General features: G+C 51.9%; 2 protein-coding genes across 6 annotated transcripts in view; one reads left to right on the forward strand and one right to left on the reverse strand.

Moving 5' to 3' along the window:
• Positions 1–15,958, forward strand: part of TECR (trans-2,3-enoyl-CoA reductase) — a 63,309-nt gene that overhangs the window by 11,022 nt on the left and 36,329 nt on the right. Inside the window, exon 2 of one of the 2 annotated variants that reach the window (XM_063616436.1) lies at positions 12,921–13,013. In XM_063616436.1, coding sequence (XP_063472506.1) covers positions 12,936–13,013 — 78 coding nt within the window. In that variant the 5' untranslated portion in view covers positions 12,921–12,935. Of the gene's footprint in view, positions 1–12,920; positions 13,014–14,694; positions 14,859–15,958 lie in introns of those variants that run through there. The other variant, XM_055235555.1, reaches the window with a different exon arrangement.
• On the reverse strand, positions 310–14,415 carry DNAJB1 (DnaJ heat shock protein family (Hsp40) member B1). Of its 4 annotated transcripts, none has more exons than XM_055235557.2 (5): positions 14,357–14,415; positions 12,848–12,971; positions 3,649–3,778; positions 2,000–2,580; positions 310–1,703 (listed from the first exon to the last, which is right to left on the reverse strand). In XM_055235557.2, the coding sequence occupies exons 4-5, from the start codon at positions 2,489–2,491 to the stop codon at positions 1,473–1,475; spliced, it is 723 nt and encodes a 240-aa protein (XP_055091532.1). In that variant the 5' UTR covers positions 2,492–2,580; positions 3,649–3,778; positions 12,848–12,971; positions 14,357–14,415; the 3' UTR covers positions 310–1,472. The 4 variants fall into 4 exon arrangements, with proteins under 4 accessions (XP_055091532.1, XP_055091533.1, XP_055091531.1 ...); XM_055235558.2 differs by having other exon boundaries at positions 14,369–14,412; XM_055235556.2 differs by lacking the exons at positions 12,848–12,971; positions 14,357–14,415 and having other exon boundaries at positions 3,649–4,110.

Consider the following 15,958-nt stretch of genomic DNA (forward strand, 5'->3'; position numbering starts at 1 on the left):
CCCTGAAGAAAGGCAGAATTAAGAGCCAGACCCTGCCTCCCCCCACCTCTACTTTGACTCCAACCTTCATCAAAAAATGATCCCCAAGGCCACTGTGCTTGGGTCTCTGGTTTTTTGGACCCTGAGTGTGGGTAGAAGTTCTCCAAACCACTTATGGCCGAGGAAGGGGGACTTATCTTTCCCTTGCAGGGCACTTGCCTCCTGCCCATCCCACCCTCCCATCTTGATTGCATTTGGAGGGATACCCAGGTCCCTAATCCACCCCCAAAACCAGCAGAACCCTCAAACAGAGTCGCAGGACCGCTCCCCTGAGGTTTAACATCAGTCTTTAATGCTGTCACGCTGCATTGACAAGTCACACACTTTGGTCTCATGTTGGCAGTGGCAACTTACAATGAGTCTAAAGGTCTGAGCACCAGACTGGCCTCCAGGGAACAGACATTTGTTCCAACTCCCCTTCCCTCCCCAACATTTCTTCAGAATTCCATTATGGCCATATACAGAGAGCAGTGGCTGCCGGGGACAGGTTTTGAGTGTACACCAACTATACATGGAATTATAAAAACATATTTACAGACGTTCCACAGTGCTCCTGTAATCAGAAGCAAAGACCCTTTTATCAAAAGGGATTGTATCTAGGGCTGTGCAAAATTCAAAAGGATCAGATCCCTTTGAAAGAGTCCATAGTCCATGAAACAAAAAATTACCTGGGCCACTGGTAAGCCCCAGGTGTGCCAAGATTGCCTTACAGAAATGTAAAGAGTGTGACCCACAAAGTGAGGACATTCAGCTTCACTGGAGCCAGAGGTCAGGAGGGCCCCTTGGTGGGGCAAGGCTCCCAGACCCTCAAGGGAAAGGTGGCTGCACTTGCTGGAGTCACTCACTGGAGGCTGGCTCCCTTGGTCCTGCTGGAACAAGAGGTATTGCTTGTGGGTGCCAACCAGGCAGTTCTACAGGAATAGTTTAGGTTCTCAATTTGAGATGGCCAAAGAGAAGACAGAATTCTCCAGGAGAAGAGCAAGACATGGGAGACAAATACAGAATAAACCACGAACTGATCACGCAACAGAAACGGAGGAGTGTACGGGGTCTGGGAACCAAGACAGCAGGTCGACATTATCTAGCAGCCAGAAGCAAAGGGACGCAGAGGGATCAAGTCCAGCTGCTGGTCTGCCTCTCACCCCTGGATAGGGACTGGAGATGGATGTGGGCCCATCCTGGGAGGGCTGCCGGACCCAGTGGGGCAGACTGGAATGCCTTTTTCTGCTGTTCCCACCACCTGATGCCCTATAGCTCGAAAAACCACTGACGTCTAGTGACTTTGAAAGATTGTAATATATGCTCCGGAAAACATTCAGCAGTACGAAAGCCCTCCCTGGGCCCACCCTCTCATGGTCCACAACTGGTAGAAAGGTCCAGAAATCCTTGAGCTCTGGAAAGGTCCCTGGTCAGTCCTTGGGGAGCTCAGCTAGCTATATTGGAAGAACCTGCTCAAGTACGGTTCTTGATGTCTGGGGAATCCTTTCGGGGAAGATCACTTCAAACTCAATAATGAGGTCCCCACGTTTCTCGGGTGTTTTGGGGAGGGGGAGGCCTTCTCCAGGAACTTTTCGCCGCATGCCAGGCCTGATGACATCTTTGAATACGACTGGTATCGTCCTGCCGTCCAGAGTGGGGACGTTCACTGTGCAGCCACACAGAGCCTTGAAGAGCAAAGGGACAGCATTAGATGGAAGCTAGCTCAACAGGCTCAGCTCTTGCCCAGAGGCCATCTGGCATAGAGTAAGACCCATCAGGCCTCTGCAGCTAAGACCTGGGCCCCAAATCTACATGTCCCCTCCATGAAAGCTCCAGAACAGCGCCCTGGTCAGTCCTGTTCACTGTTGTGTCCCAAGCCTGGCACGCACTACACACCCCAACACATTTGTTCAGCAAATACTAAACTGCTTTAAAGAGCAGCCATCGCCCTCTACAGACACTGCCCCACCTGGCACCTTACCTCCCGGAGGCTGATCCTGGCAGGATAAATGACATCAGAGCCATCTCTCTTAAAGATATTGTGTGGCTTGTCCTTTAAAACAAACACGATATCAGCTGGAATGTTGTTGGAGGTCTGGTCTCCTTCCTTGGGGAAAGTGATTTTGGTCCCTTCTTTCCACCCCTTCTTCACTTCAATGGTCAATATTTTGTCTTCGTTTCGAATGCTCTTTCCGTCGGGGTTTAGCCGCTTGTGGGAGATTTTCATCTTCTTGGTACAGCCGCTGTAGATCTCTTCAAGGGAGACTCGAAGGTCGTGGGTGACTGGGGGATCTTGCTTCTTTCGGGCGGGCTCTTGGGCAGAGCGAGAGCGGCCAAAGTTCACGTTGGTGAAGCCACCCATGCCCATAGGGAAGCCAGAGAATGGGTCATCAATGTCCATGCCTTCCTCCCCGTTCCGCTGCCCAAAAAAGGTGTCAAAGGGATTTCTGCCACCGAAGAACTCAGCAAACATGGCATGAGGATCTCCATGGAATGTGTAGCTGAAAGAGGTACCATTGGCACCACCGCCGCTACCGCCACTGGGGCCACTGCCCTTTAGGCCTGAAAAGCAGAATTAGAAGCAGTCAGATGGCTGAACAGCAGACTCTCTCGCGCTTCCCTTACAGGGGGAAAAAAGCTTGGAAGCCATGGGGGAGGAACTTTTTTTAGTCTGTCAGAGGAGAGCAAGGAAGAAACCCAAGCTTCTACCTCCCACTGCAGCAGCAGAGACGCCCCCCCCCCCGCCCGCCCCCACCAAGTACTTCCGCGTAGCCTGACAGTGGAAAAGGACTCGTGCGGTTACATTTCCACCTCCAGGTGCCACCCTGGCCCTGCCATTCCTGGACTGACCCCATCCTCCTGGCAATGTCACCCAAGAGATGGCTAAAGACACACGGTCCAGGGTTGGCTTTCGGTAAGTGTTTACTCTCAATGTTTTAGGGCTAGTGATGGGTAGGAAGAGTAGAAATAAGAAAAAAAAACAAAAAACAAAATAGATGGGGAGTTTTTAAATTCTCGCAAATTAGCATTCACTGCCACCATCCTTGCACAAAAAATCAGCTCCAGATCAATCCCAGAAGCCAGCCTGAGTCATCAACGGGCACAGGGACAAAAAGCCCCGCTCTCCGCACCTGGGCTGCCGCTGCCTCCTGCGTGCCCGGCCGGGGCCAGATCATCCCTTCCCGGTTATTATCCCAACCCAGCCCCCAAGCCTGCGAACGGGGTCGGCGCCTGCATTCACAGCCCCGCGCCCCGTAGCTGAGCCAGAGGCGCCGCCCTGCGGAGCCCGGGTCCGCAGCGGGCTCCACCGCGCCGTCCCCGTCGTCACCCCCGGCTCCCCCAACCCCCTGCACCGCACCCTGGGGCTGCTCGGGGCCGCGGGAGGAGACGGCCGGGGAGGGGCAGCCCCAGACATGCTAGAAGCTTCTGGGCAAGCGGCTGGGCCAAGGCTCCTCCTCCCACCGCGCGGCCGCCAATCCGAGGGCGGAGGCTCGCGAGGCCGGAGGGCGGGGCAGCTCGGCCCCAGGGCTCGGGGCGTCCTCCCCGGGGGGGCTGCCGAGACGGACCAGCGTGCCTCAGTTTCCCTGTCTGTCAAACGGCGGGGCCGCACCCCTGGCCACGAGCACACACCTTCCTCCCCGTAGCGGTCGAAGATCTCGCGCTTGCGCGGGTCGCTGAGCACGTCGTAGGCCTCGGCGATCTCCTTGAACTTCTCCTCGGCGCCGGGCTCCTTGTTCTTGTCCGGGTGGTAGCGCAGCGCCTGGCGGCGGTAGGCCCGCTTGATCTCCTCGTCTGATGCGCCGCGGGCCAGGCCCAGCGTCTGGTAGTAGTCTTTACCCATAGCCCCCGCCTGCGACCCGCCGACCCGCTGTTGCCGTCCCCCGGCTCCGCCGCCGCCCGGTCCCGGACTCTATATACCCGTCCGGCGGAAGCTTCCAGAGCCCGCCAGCCCCCTCCAGAACCTTCCGCCCCGCCCCCCCCCCCGCAGCGCTGGCCAATCGCCGCTGCCCTTTCAGCGACACACGACATCCGGGGCGGGGCCTCACCGTCAACGGCCGCCAGCGCGGGGGCACGCCCCCTCCTGCTCCGCCCTCGGCAACACCTCCCCGCGGCGCGCGCGCACAGGTCGGAGGAGGCCCCGCCCACCTTTCGGGACGAGCCAATCGCGACCTTCTTTCACTCTCTACGCGACCCCAGCTACCCTGCGTCCCGCCCTCCGCCTGGGTCAGTGGGTCGAGAGCCACAGCGAACATGCTGTACCGGGAAGGGGTGGGGCCTGGGACTACCCAGTCGTTTCCCTGGGAGGTGATAAACCTGCCCGCTCTTGTCTCGCGGGGCCTGTGGTGGGCTCCCGCCGGGTGATGCCGGACGAACTACCTAACCTGTGTCTGCCTAGCCCAGGGGCCCCTTTCGATCTACAACATGGCAATAAGAGAACCTATCAGGCCGGGCGCGGAGCCTCACGCCTGTAATCCCATCACTTCCTGAAGCCAAGACAGGAGGGTCTCTTGAGCCTAGGAGTTGGAGACCAGCCTAGGCAACATAGGGAGACTCCGTTTCTATTTAAGATGAACAAACAGGCCGGGCGCGGTGGCTCACGCCTGTAATCCCAGCATTTTGGGAGGCTGAGGCGGTCGGATCACCTGAGGTCAGGAGTTCGAGACCAGCCTGGCCAATATGGTGAAACCCCGTCTCTGCTAAAAATACAAAAATTACCCGGGCGTTGGTGGCACGCACCTGTAATCCCAGCTACTCAGGAGGCTGAGGCCTGAGAATAGCTTGAATCGGGGAGGCGGAGGTTGCAGTGAGCCAAGATCCCGCCGTTGCACTCCAGCCTCGGCAACAGAGCGAGACTCCGTCTCATAAATAAGTAAAATAAAATAAGTAAAATAAAGTAAAATGAACAAAAAAACCCACCAGCGCTATTCTCCCAACCGTGGGGAGAAGGATGTTGGGATGGAAGACTGCGTCTGTTCTCACCTCCTAAAGCAAGGTGAGGATCTGGACGGAAGCTTATCTCCCAAGGTCCTCCCAGTCCCGCCTTCTTCACTTTACTGCCGTCTCAAGAGCACTTGCCGCTAAATTTGAAATTTATCTTGTTTCTTTGCTTTCCTCCCAGTGTGTTCCCTCTCAGCCTGACATCACCACCTGGGCAGGGGCCAGGTCCTGTCTGCACTGGGTCCGCAGTGCCTGGAACACAGTGAGAACCTCATAAATATTCCCCGTTCTTACACACGTGCTTCTTTTTCTTCCCCAACTACCTTTATAATTTGGGGGGACATAGGTGTGTCACACACCTTTCAAGGCCTCTGTTTCCTCAATTGTAGGCAACACGATTGCGTTTGGCTCTGAAAGTCTGGGGTGCCTCCGTCAAAGACAGGGCTGATGGGAAAAGGAGGCTCAGAAAGGGGTTCCACCTGGGAAGGGCCCAGGGAAGTGGAGGAGGTTCCTGGAAGAACTGCCTGGGAGGTCAGTAACACTGGCTCTGGAACCAGACAGCTGGGCTTCATTCCCAGCTCCAGCATTTCCCGGCCGTGTAACCTTGGGTTAGTTACTAGGCCTTTGCTGGCCTCAGCTTCTTCATCTGCACAATGAGGAATGAGGATAGCAATTGTGCCCACATCATGAGGGCTTTGAAGTTTATATGAGTCAACATTTGCGAAGTGCTCAGAGCAGGCATGGCACAAAGGAAGCATTGTCAAAGGGGTGACTAACCATGTTCTTAGTGGTGGGCTCTTCAGCCATCACCTCATTCCTGGCAGCATCACAGCTAAAAGATTCCAGTGACAGCTGCCCCTGGGCAGACAGGGACTCCTACGGAAGAAGACCATCCTCCTGCCTCCTGAGGCGGGAGGATCTCTTGAGCCCAGGAATTTGAGGCTGCAGTCAGCTATGATTGTGCCACTGCTCTCCAGCCTGGGTGACAGTGAGATCCTGAGACTCCCCATAAAAAAATTATATAAATAACTATCAGGAGCATCATGGGGAAAAACTCAGAGCTCGTGACTTTATACTTATAAGCTAGTATTTTATAATATAAATTTAATTTAGAATTACAAATGCAACAGCCTCCAAAGGCCTTAACATGGCTCCACCAGGGTGGATCTTTCTGGTGGTTCTAAAGTTTCTTGCCATAGGCCAGGCGCGGTGACTCAATGCCTGTAATCCCAGCACTTTGGGAGGCCGAGGCGGGTGGATCACCTGAGGTCAGGATTTCGAGACCAGCCTGGCCAATGTGGTGAAACCCTGTCTCTACTAAAAATACAAAAATTAGCCAGGCGTGGTGGCAGGTGCCTGTAATCCCAGCTACTCTGGAGGCTGAAGCAGGAGACTCACTTCAACCTGAGAGGCAAAGGTTGCAGTGAGCCAAGATGGCGCCACTGCACTCCAGACTGGATGACAGAGTGAGAGTTTCAAATAATAATAATAATAATAATAAAGTTTCTTGACACACTGGAGGGCAACATTTTGCCAAAAACACTGTGCAAGGGATGTCTTTGTGCTTGGGGTCAATGTTAGGGCTGGGAACTCTCCTCTCCTTGAGTAAGCCTGGGTCATGTTCACTAAGTTTTGTTTGTTTTGAGATGAAGTTTCACTCTCGTTGCCCAGGCTGGAGTGCAGTGGCACGATTTCAGCTCACTGCAACCTCCGCCTCCTGGGTTCAAGTGATTCTCCTGCCTCAGCCTCCCAAGTAGCTGGGATTACAGGCGCTTTCCACCATGCCTGGCTAATTTTTGTAGTTTTAGTAGAGACAGGGTTTCACCATGTTGGCCAGGCTGGTCTTGAACTCCTGACCTCAGGTGATCAACCTGCCTTGATATCCCAAGGTGCTGGGATTACAGGCGTGAGCCACCACACCCAGCCAGTTCTGGAAGTTTTATTTATTTATTTTAATCAGTTCTAGGAGCCAGGAAATTAAACAAACAAACAAACCCAGTAACTCTCTCGTAATGGACATGGTACTGTGACCTGAACACTCACTGAGAACTTCAGAATATTACTGAAAAAATGGCCTCTTCGTAAACTTCAGCAGATATTGGGCTCTTAACTTGGAAAAGCTGTGATAGTTGTTTGTTGTGTCAGTGTGGCTAAGCTCTAGAACCTAGTTATTCAACTAAACACTAATCTAGGTGTTGCTGTGAAGTTATTATGTTGATGCGGTTAGGTTAACACGTCTACAGTCGCTTGACTTTAAAAACGGGACATGACCCTCAAGGATGTGAGGATGTAAGCGGGACTCATCCAATCAGTCTACAGGCTTTAAAAGCCAACACTGAGGCCGGGTGTGGTGGCTCATACCTGTAATCCCAGCATTTTGCAAGGCCGAGGCAGGAAGATCATGAGGTCTGGAGTTCGAGATCAGCCTGGCCAACATGGTGAAACCCTGTCTCTACTAAAAATACAAAAATTAGGCCGGGCGCGGTGGCTCACGCTTGTAATCCCAGTACTTTGGGAGGCCGAGGCGGGCGGATCACGAGGTCAGGAGATCGAGACCACTGTGAAACCCCGTCTCTACTAAAAATACAAAAAAAATTAGCTGGGTGTGGTGGCGGGCGCTTATAATCCCAGCTTCTTGGGAGGCTGAGGCAGGAGAATTACTTGAACCCAGGAGGCAGAGGTTGCAGTGAGCCGAGATCAGGCCACTGCACTCCAGCCTGGGTGACAGAGCAAGACTCCATCTCGAAGAAAAAAAAAAAAAGCCAACACTGAAAGTAAACACTGAGGTTTCCCGGCAGAAAAAGCATCAGCTCCTGCCTAAGTTTCCAGCCTGCTAGCCCACCCAGCAGATTTTGGCGTTGTCTAGCCAGCCCCCACAAACATGTAAGCCAATTCCTTGAAATAAATGTCTGCACACAAACACACACACACACACACACACACACACACACTCTCACTCCTACTGGCTCTGGCTCTGTGTCTTTGGTAAAATCCTGACTGATATAGGAACTACACAAGTGAGTCTGAGGATGGTTGCTTTAGTTCAAATCCTGGACCAACTGTTTCCTTATTCCCTACGTGTGTGATCTTCCATAGCCTGCTCGATCTCTGGGAGCATTAGGTCTGTCCTCCATAAATTGGAGATAAGAGTAGATTAGGCCAGGTGTGGTGGCTCATGCCTGTAATCCCACCACTTTGGGAAGCTGAGGCAGGTGGATCACTTGAGGTCAGGAGTTTGAGACTAGCCTGTCCAACGTGGTGAAACCCTGTCTCTACTAAAAACACAAAAATCAGCTGGGCATGGTGGCATGCGCCCATACTCCCAGCTACTCAGGAGGCTGAGGCAGGAGAATTGCTTGAACCTGGGAGGTGGAGGTTGCAGTGAACCAAGATCGCGCCACTGTACTCCAGCCTGGGCAACAGAGCGAGACTCTGTCTCAAAAAAAAAGAGTAGATTTTACCCTGCTGGTGTTGCTATGTGGATGAAATTGAGAGGAGCCAGGAAATGAACATTATAATAACATTTTTATTTTTATTTTTGAGATGGAGTCTCGCTCTGTCACCCAGGCTGGAGTGCAGTGGAGTTGCAGTGGTGCGATCTCGGCTCACTGCAACTTCCGCCTCCTGGGTTCAAGCGATTCTCTGCCTCAGCCTCCCGAGTAGCTGGGATTACAGGTGCCTACCACCACACCTGGCTAATTTTTGTATTTTTAGTAGAGACTGGGTTTCACCATGTTGGCCAGGCCAGTCTCGAACTCCTGATCTCATGATTCACCCACCTTGGCCTCCCAAAGTGCTGGGATTACAGGGGTTGAACCCCACACCCGGCCTTGTTTTTTTGTTTTTTTGTTTTTTTGAGATGGGGTCTCACACTGTCACCCATGCTGGAGCACAGTGGCACAATGTTGGCTCACTGCAACCTCCACCTCCCAGGTTCAAATGATCCTCCCACCCCAGCTTCCTGAGTAGCTGCGATCACAGGTGCCTGCCACCATGCCCGGCTAATTTTTTGTATGGTTTTGGTAGAGATGGGGTTTTGCCACATTGCTCAGGTTGGTCTCAAACACCTGAGCTCAGGTGATCCGCCGGCCTTGGCCTCCCCAAGTGTTAGGATTACAGGCATAAGCCACCATGTCTGGCCTATAATAACATCTAACATTGACATGGCCAAGCCTGTTCCAAGTACTTGATGAATATTAACTCATATACTTGTCACAACAGCCCTATGAGGTTGGGCTATCATTACACCCATTTTACAGGTGGGGAGATGGAGATTCTGAGAGGTCATGTGACTTCCCCAGCGTCACCCAGAGAGTAAAATGCTGAAGTGTTTAGCATACTGAGTGCTTACAGTAGACACTCAGCTTGTGTATAATGTGACTCAGATGATCATAAAGCCTTAATTTTAAGAAAATTGCATCACTCCTGTCTTCAGCTCACCTGTTGAAAAAAAGACCTTCAGGCCAGGTGTGGTGGCTCACACCTGTAAACCCAGCACTTTTGGAGACCAAGGCAGGAGGATCACTTGAGCCCAGGAGTTCCAGATCAGCCTGGCCCACATAGTGAGACCCCATATCTACAAAGAATGACAAAGAAATCAGCTGGGCATGGTGGCACGTGCCAGCTACTTGGGAGGCTGAGGTGGGAGGATCACTTGAGCTCAGGAATTCCAAGCTGCAGTGAGCTATGAGTGTGCCACTGCACACTAGCCTGACAGACAGTGAGACCGTGTCTCAAAAATAAATAAAAATCCAAATAAATTTTGAAAAGATCTTCAAGGCTGGGTGCGGTGGCTCATGCCTGTAATCTCAGCACTTTGGGAGGCTGAGGCAGGTGGATCCCTTGAAGTCAGGAGTTTGAGAGCAGCCTGGCCAACATGGTGAAACCCCATCTCTACGAAAAATGCAAAAATTAGTCAGGCGTGGTGGCGTGTGCCTGTGATCCCAGCTATTTGGGAGGCTGAGGCAGGAGAATCACTTGAACCTAGGAGGTGGAGGTTGCAGTGAGCCGAGATGATGCCACTGCACTCCAGCCTGGGCAACAGAGCAAGATTCATTCTCAAAAAAAAAAAAAAAAAAAAGACCTTCAAAAAGTACTATAGCCATATGAGCCAGTAATCCCACTCCTAGTGGGATACCCATGTGAAATGAAAACCTTTGTTCATATATAAAAATTCATGGCTGGGTGCGGTGGCTCATGCCCGTAATCCCAGCACTTTGGGAGGCTGAGGCGGGAGGATCACAAGGTCAAGAGATGGAGACCATCCTGACCAACATGGTGAAACCCCGTCTGTACTAAAAATACAAAAATTAGCTGGGCATGGTGGTGCACACGTGTAATCCCAGCTACTCGAGAGGCTGAGGCAGGAGAATCGCTTGAACCCAGAAGGTGGAGGTTGCAGTGAGCTGAGATTGCACCACTGCACTCCAGCCTGGGTGACAGAGCGAGACTCCATCTCAAAAATAAAAATAAAAAAGATACTATTATAATGTTCATCTCCTGGCTCCTCTCAATTTCATCCACATAGCAACACCAGCAGGGTAAAATCTACTTTTTTTTTTTTTTTTTTGAGATGGAGTCTCATGAGCGAATGTTTGCTGAGGCTTTATTAGTTATTACCAACAGCAGTTAAACCCTAACTGTCCTTCAATGGATGAATGGATAGACAAATGGGATCCATCCACACAATGGAATACTATTCAGCCATAAAAAGGAACGAGCTACAGATACAAAAAAACAACATTACAGACGAACCTCATATGCATTATGTGGGTGAAAGAAGCCAGGCTCAAAAGGCTGTGTGATTCCATTTCATTCGACCTTCTGGAAAAGGCAAAAGTATCAGGACAGAAAGCAGATGAATGCTTGCCAGGGGCTGGGACTTGCAACAAATGGAGTAGTTTGGAGAATTTTTTGGGTTGGTGTAAATGTTCTGTATCTTGATTGTAATGGTGGTTGCATGACTGTATGTGTTCAGAGCTGTACACTGAAATGGGTGAATTTTACTACATGTCAATTACACTTCAATGAAAAAAAAAACAAAGAAGGAGAAAAACTAAACAACCCAGGCAAGACAGGATAGGGCTTGGGAAACCTCTCTCCAGGATTCCTGACACAGCGGAAACTTGCTAACGAGCCCTGGCTTGTCTAGTCCCAGTTTCACCTCCCCTCACACACCCGGCGAGCCAGCTCATTCACACACACCCCAAACCAGCCAAGCCAGTTTCTGGAAAAAGTCAAGATCCAACCCGATCTGCCCATGGGAAATACAAAAGGAGCTTGTGAGACACGACATTACCAAACACATCACATCTCTGGCATTCAAATGGTCTCGGGTTCCCCCAAACCTGAGGTCCAGAAAAGCTCATCCTTGGAAGCTGCCACAGCTTAGGCCGTCTCTTGCAGTTTCTCCCTTGGAAATTACTTTAATAAATGAGCTAGTTACCATCAGCTCAGCAAGGACCCAACAGATCTACCAGTCACCATTGTGAATCAGCCACTGCTGGGACTGTGAAGACACCAGCAGGATCTAGCTGTCCCTACAGACAGGCACCATCAGAGGGCCACAGTACAGTGTCCTCAGTGGCTTGAACAAAGTGGCCAGTCTTCATTCCAAGGGTGGGTTTCATTTCTGCTGACAGCCTGGTTACTGGAAGCCAGATGGGCAAACAAGGGGTTCCTCAAGCCTGCAACACCCCTCAAAAACAAAGAGGAATTCTACTTTGGAGGCTGGATCCTGCCTTTCTGCCAGCTTCTTATGGGTGAGGAGGGGGTGAAAATTATTTGTATGTTCCAGTTGACATGCAGCATAGTAGGTGTATGAGGATGATTTGGTGCCTGTTGAGTAAGTGTGGGGCTCAGAAAAGCAGTCTCAAAAGGGAATTTCCAAAACATTCTGAGTTTATGGGAATATGTATGGAATCTCTTCAAAATGACACCTACTTGTACACCGTCATGCCCTATCTAGCTGCAACCCAGAGCTGGAAGACTCACCTCTTCAGATCACATTAAATAAGTTGAAAATTTTATAACTGGTGAAGGAGCAACACGTGGCTGGGTCTTAGTTAGGGGTTCAACCCTATCCCCATGGCCCCTCACAATCAAGTACCTCAGGTAATTCAATCTGATAGGATTTTAACTGTGGTCTCAGGCCGAGTGGGATGGCTCATGCCTGTAATCCCAGCGCTTTGGGAGGCCAGGGAAGGAGGATCACTTGAGGCCAGGAGTTCCAGAGCAGCCTGGGCAACATAATGAGATCTCATCTCTACCAAAAAACTAACTTGTGGCATGGAAGCAAATACTCTCCCCCAGCACCCAAGAAGGGCAGGGAGTGAGGCTTGTCATGACACAGAAGGCCTCAAAACTCAAAACTGCCACCAGAAAAATATCTTTGCTTTTTTTTTGAGACGGAGTTTCACTCGTCACCCAGGCTGGAGTGCGGTGGTGTGATCTCTGCTCACTGCAACCTCTGCCACCTGGGTTCAACTGATTCTTCTGCCTCAGCTTCCTGAGTAGCTGTGATTACAGGTGCCTGCCACCACACCCAGATAATTTTTGTATTTTTAGTAGAGACAGGGTTTCACCATGTTGGCCAAGCTGGTCTCGAACTCCTGACCTCAAGTGATCCACCTGCCTCGGCCTCCCAAAGTGCTGGGATTACAGGCCTGAGCCACTGCGTCCGGCCAGATCCTTGCTTTTGAAAGCACACATACAAAACACCTTCAGGTTTTCATCTGTTTTTCCCAGATAGCGCCAGTGAAAAAGATAATGAGTTTCCTGAAGACCACATAGCGTTGGCTTCCTGTACTCGCAGTCAGGGATCCCCAAAGCCTACAGCTTCAGAAGTTTCCAGAGCCAAATCCGGATGACTGAGTTCCAAGCACTGACTCACCCTTGCCTCCGCCTGCTCCCCTGTGAATCAGCGATCTACCTCTAAGGACTTCTCATCGTGTCTCTCATGACAGGCCTGTGAATTCCGGATGGTTCAACAGCTCATGAAGGCTCAGGGGCAGGATCTGGAAACAACAATAAGGAGAGGAGGTGACGAAGTGTGCCAGGTAGTGCCTGTTCCTTTGCCTGTCAGAAGTCCTTTTTTTTTTTTTGAGACAGAATTTCACTCTGTCGCCCAGGCTGGAGTGCAGTGGTGTGATCTTGGCTCACTGCAACCTCCACCTCCCAGGTTCAAGCGATTCTCCTGCCTCAGCCTCCCTAGTAGCTGGGAATACAGGCGCCCGCCATTACACCTAAAATAATTTTTGTATTTTTAGTAGAGACAGGGTTTCATCACGTTGTCCAGGCTGGTCTTGAATTCCTGACCTCAAGTGATCTGCCCGTCTTGGCCTCCCAAAGTGCTGGGATTACAGGTGTGAGCCACCGTGCCTGGCCAGAAATTTATGTGTTTTTCATTTACAGTACATCTCAATTTGGACCAGTCCCATTTCTTTTTTTCTTTTCTTTTTTTTTTGAAACGGTCTGTTGCTCAGGCTGGAGTGTAGCGGTGAGATCTTGGCCCACTGCAACCTCTGCCTCCCGGGTTCAAGAGATTCTTCTGCCTCAGCCTCCTGATTAGCTGGGACTACAGGTGTGCACCACCACGCCCGGCTAATTTTTGTATCTTTAGTAGAGACGAGGTTTCACCATATCGGCCAGGCTGGTCTCGAACTCCTCACCTCGTCATCTGCCTGCCTCGGCCTCCCAAGGTGCTAGGATTACAGGTGTGAGCCATCGTGCCTGGCCTGGACCAGCCCCATTTCAAGGGCTCAGTGGCCCCATGGAGCCACTAGACACCATTCTGGACGTCAAGCAGAGACAAATGTAGTTCCCCTGTCCATAGGGCGGAGCAAAGTGGGGAGGGGGGCCGGGCGCGGTGGCTCAGGCCTGTAATCCTAGCACTTTGGGAGGCTGAGGTGGGAGGATCCCCTGAGGTCAGGAGTTCAAGACCAGCCTGGCCAACCACGGGGAAACCCCGTCTCTACTAAAAAAAATACAAAAATTAGCCGGGCGTGGTGGCGAGCGCCTGTCATCTCAGCTACTTGGGAGGCTGAGGCATGAGAATCGCTTGAACCCGGGAGGCGGAGGTTGCAGTGAGCCGTCATTGCGCCACTGCACTCCAGCTGGGGGACCGAACGAGATTGTTTCAAAAACAAAACAAAACAAAAAAACAAAGCGGGGCGGGGGCTTTCATTAAAAACAGCAGTGAAGCCACCCCCAGAATGGGGATGGGGCTCTCGCAGGTTGGGGGTTCCCAAATGGGGAGCTTTTCGCCACCCCGTTTCCCCTTTCCTTCCCTGCCACTCAAGAGTCTCCTCCCATAGTGACCTCGCCATCCAGACTCCGCAGCCCGCGACCCCAGCCCCTAGCCCTCTCCTGCTGTTCCTGGTGTACCCCCGGGGCCGCCCACCTCAGAATTTACACCGTCGGCGCCGCCTGTCATGTGGATACTGCCTTGCCTGTCACTCAACTTCTTACCCCGCCCCCGCGTCTGGTTTAACCGTTGCTTACCTTGGTTTCCACAGCGACGCCATCAGGGGGCGTGGCAAAGGGACGCGCGGCGCAGAGACCTCCTTTGGATTGGTGGATGGTCAAGCCCCTTCTCTTTAGCCCCTCCTACAGGCGTTCCGCCCCCTTCGATGGGTCTCGCAAGTTGATTGGTCAATCCCCTGGTGCTAGCCCCAGTCTTGGTTCGGACCGGCCCCAAGGAGCAGGGGCGAAGGTGGGCGCCTCGTGCCCTGATTGGCCGACGGGGCGCGCGCGGCCGGGAGGGGCGGGGCGGACGCAGAGCCGCGTTTAGTCTATCGCAGCGGTTGCGAGCCCTGTAGGGACCCTGTGCTGTGCCGCGCAGTTAGGCAGCAGCAGCCGCGGAGCAGTAGCCGCTGTGGGAGGGAGCCATGAAGCACTACGAGGTAAGAAACGAGAAACAGGGACCGTGTGGCCACTGCTGACCCATTCTTTTTCCTTCTTTGCGGGACCACGGGACCCCACTTTCTGGTCCTGTGCCCCGAAGGAAGAGCCGGACGGCGCAGGCGCAGTGGGCAAGCGTTGCGCCCCGGGCCACTCGTAAATTCCAATGCGCATGTGCGGAGGAAGTATTTATAAATCTGCAACCCAGGCTGTTTTGGGGGTACTTTTTCTTGGGGGTCTCTGCAGGGGCTGGGACGCTTGCAGGTTCCTTGCAGCTCCCCCAGCGGGCTGAGTTGCAGACTTTGTCATGGGAGCCACGAAGGTGCGGGACCCTTGCTCCCAATCCGAGGGAGTCTTGCACAAATCTTGCGCCACGCCGCCGTCACCAGCGTAGGAAGGGGCTTTGCAATCAGTATTCTTGTGTACGACCTTTGGACCGCTTCCCTCGCCCGGGACGTTCCCAGGAGACTTAGGCGGTGAGGGAGGTGCAGCTCCACGGCTGGCTTTCCTAGAGCAGCGAAGCTGATCGTGCTTTCTGGTTATCTAAGAGGTCATCTCCGTCAACCCTTGGTTGTCACCAAGGAGAAATCTTATACCCACCCACAGCCACTCTTGAAGCCCAAGTCTTCTGACTCCTAACTTGGGTCTCTTTTTCCCTTAAAACGAAGTCTTCTGATGTGGTTATCGCCCTAGGTGATAATATAATATTAATAATTCAACCAATTATCCCTGAATTATTGCTAACTTTTAAGTAACTATCATCAAATAATAAAATTTGTTATTAAAATTCAAAATAAGAACAATTTAGCAAGTGCTTACTCTTGTGCTGGTGAGATTCTGTTACCTTGTATAAGAACTATTATTACTCCTGTTTGTAAGGATGAATAAAGTCTCAGAGATACCAAGTGACTTGTTCAAAGGCCCCTAGTTAGTAAATGCAAAACAGATAGAGGAACTCAGGACGCCAAGGTCTTAGTTCCTAGCCACTATGCCATGCTGGTCCTCAAATGAAAAATGGCAGGTCGAGCAATTTCTTGTTTCTCACTTCCCCTCCAATTTAAAAAATTCTGGCAAAATACACATAAAATTTACCATCTTAACT

Source organism: Symphalangus syndactylus, chromosome 13 (assembly GCF_028878055.3).
Source record: "Symphalangus syndactylus isolate Jambi chromosome 13, NHGRI_mSymSyn1-v2.1_pri, whole genome shotgun sequence".
NCBI lineage: Eukaryota > Metazoa > Chordata > Mammalia > Primates > Hylobatidae > Symphalangus > Symphalangus syndactylus.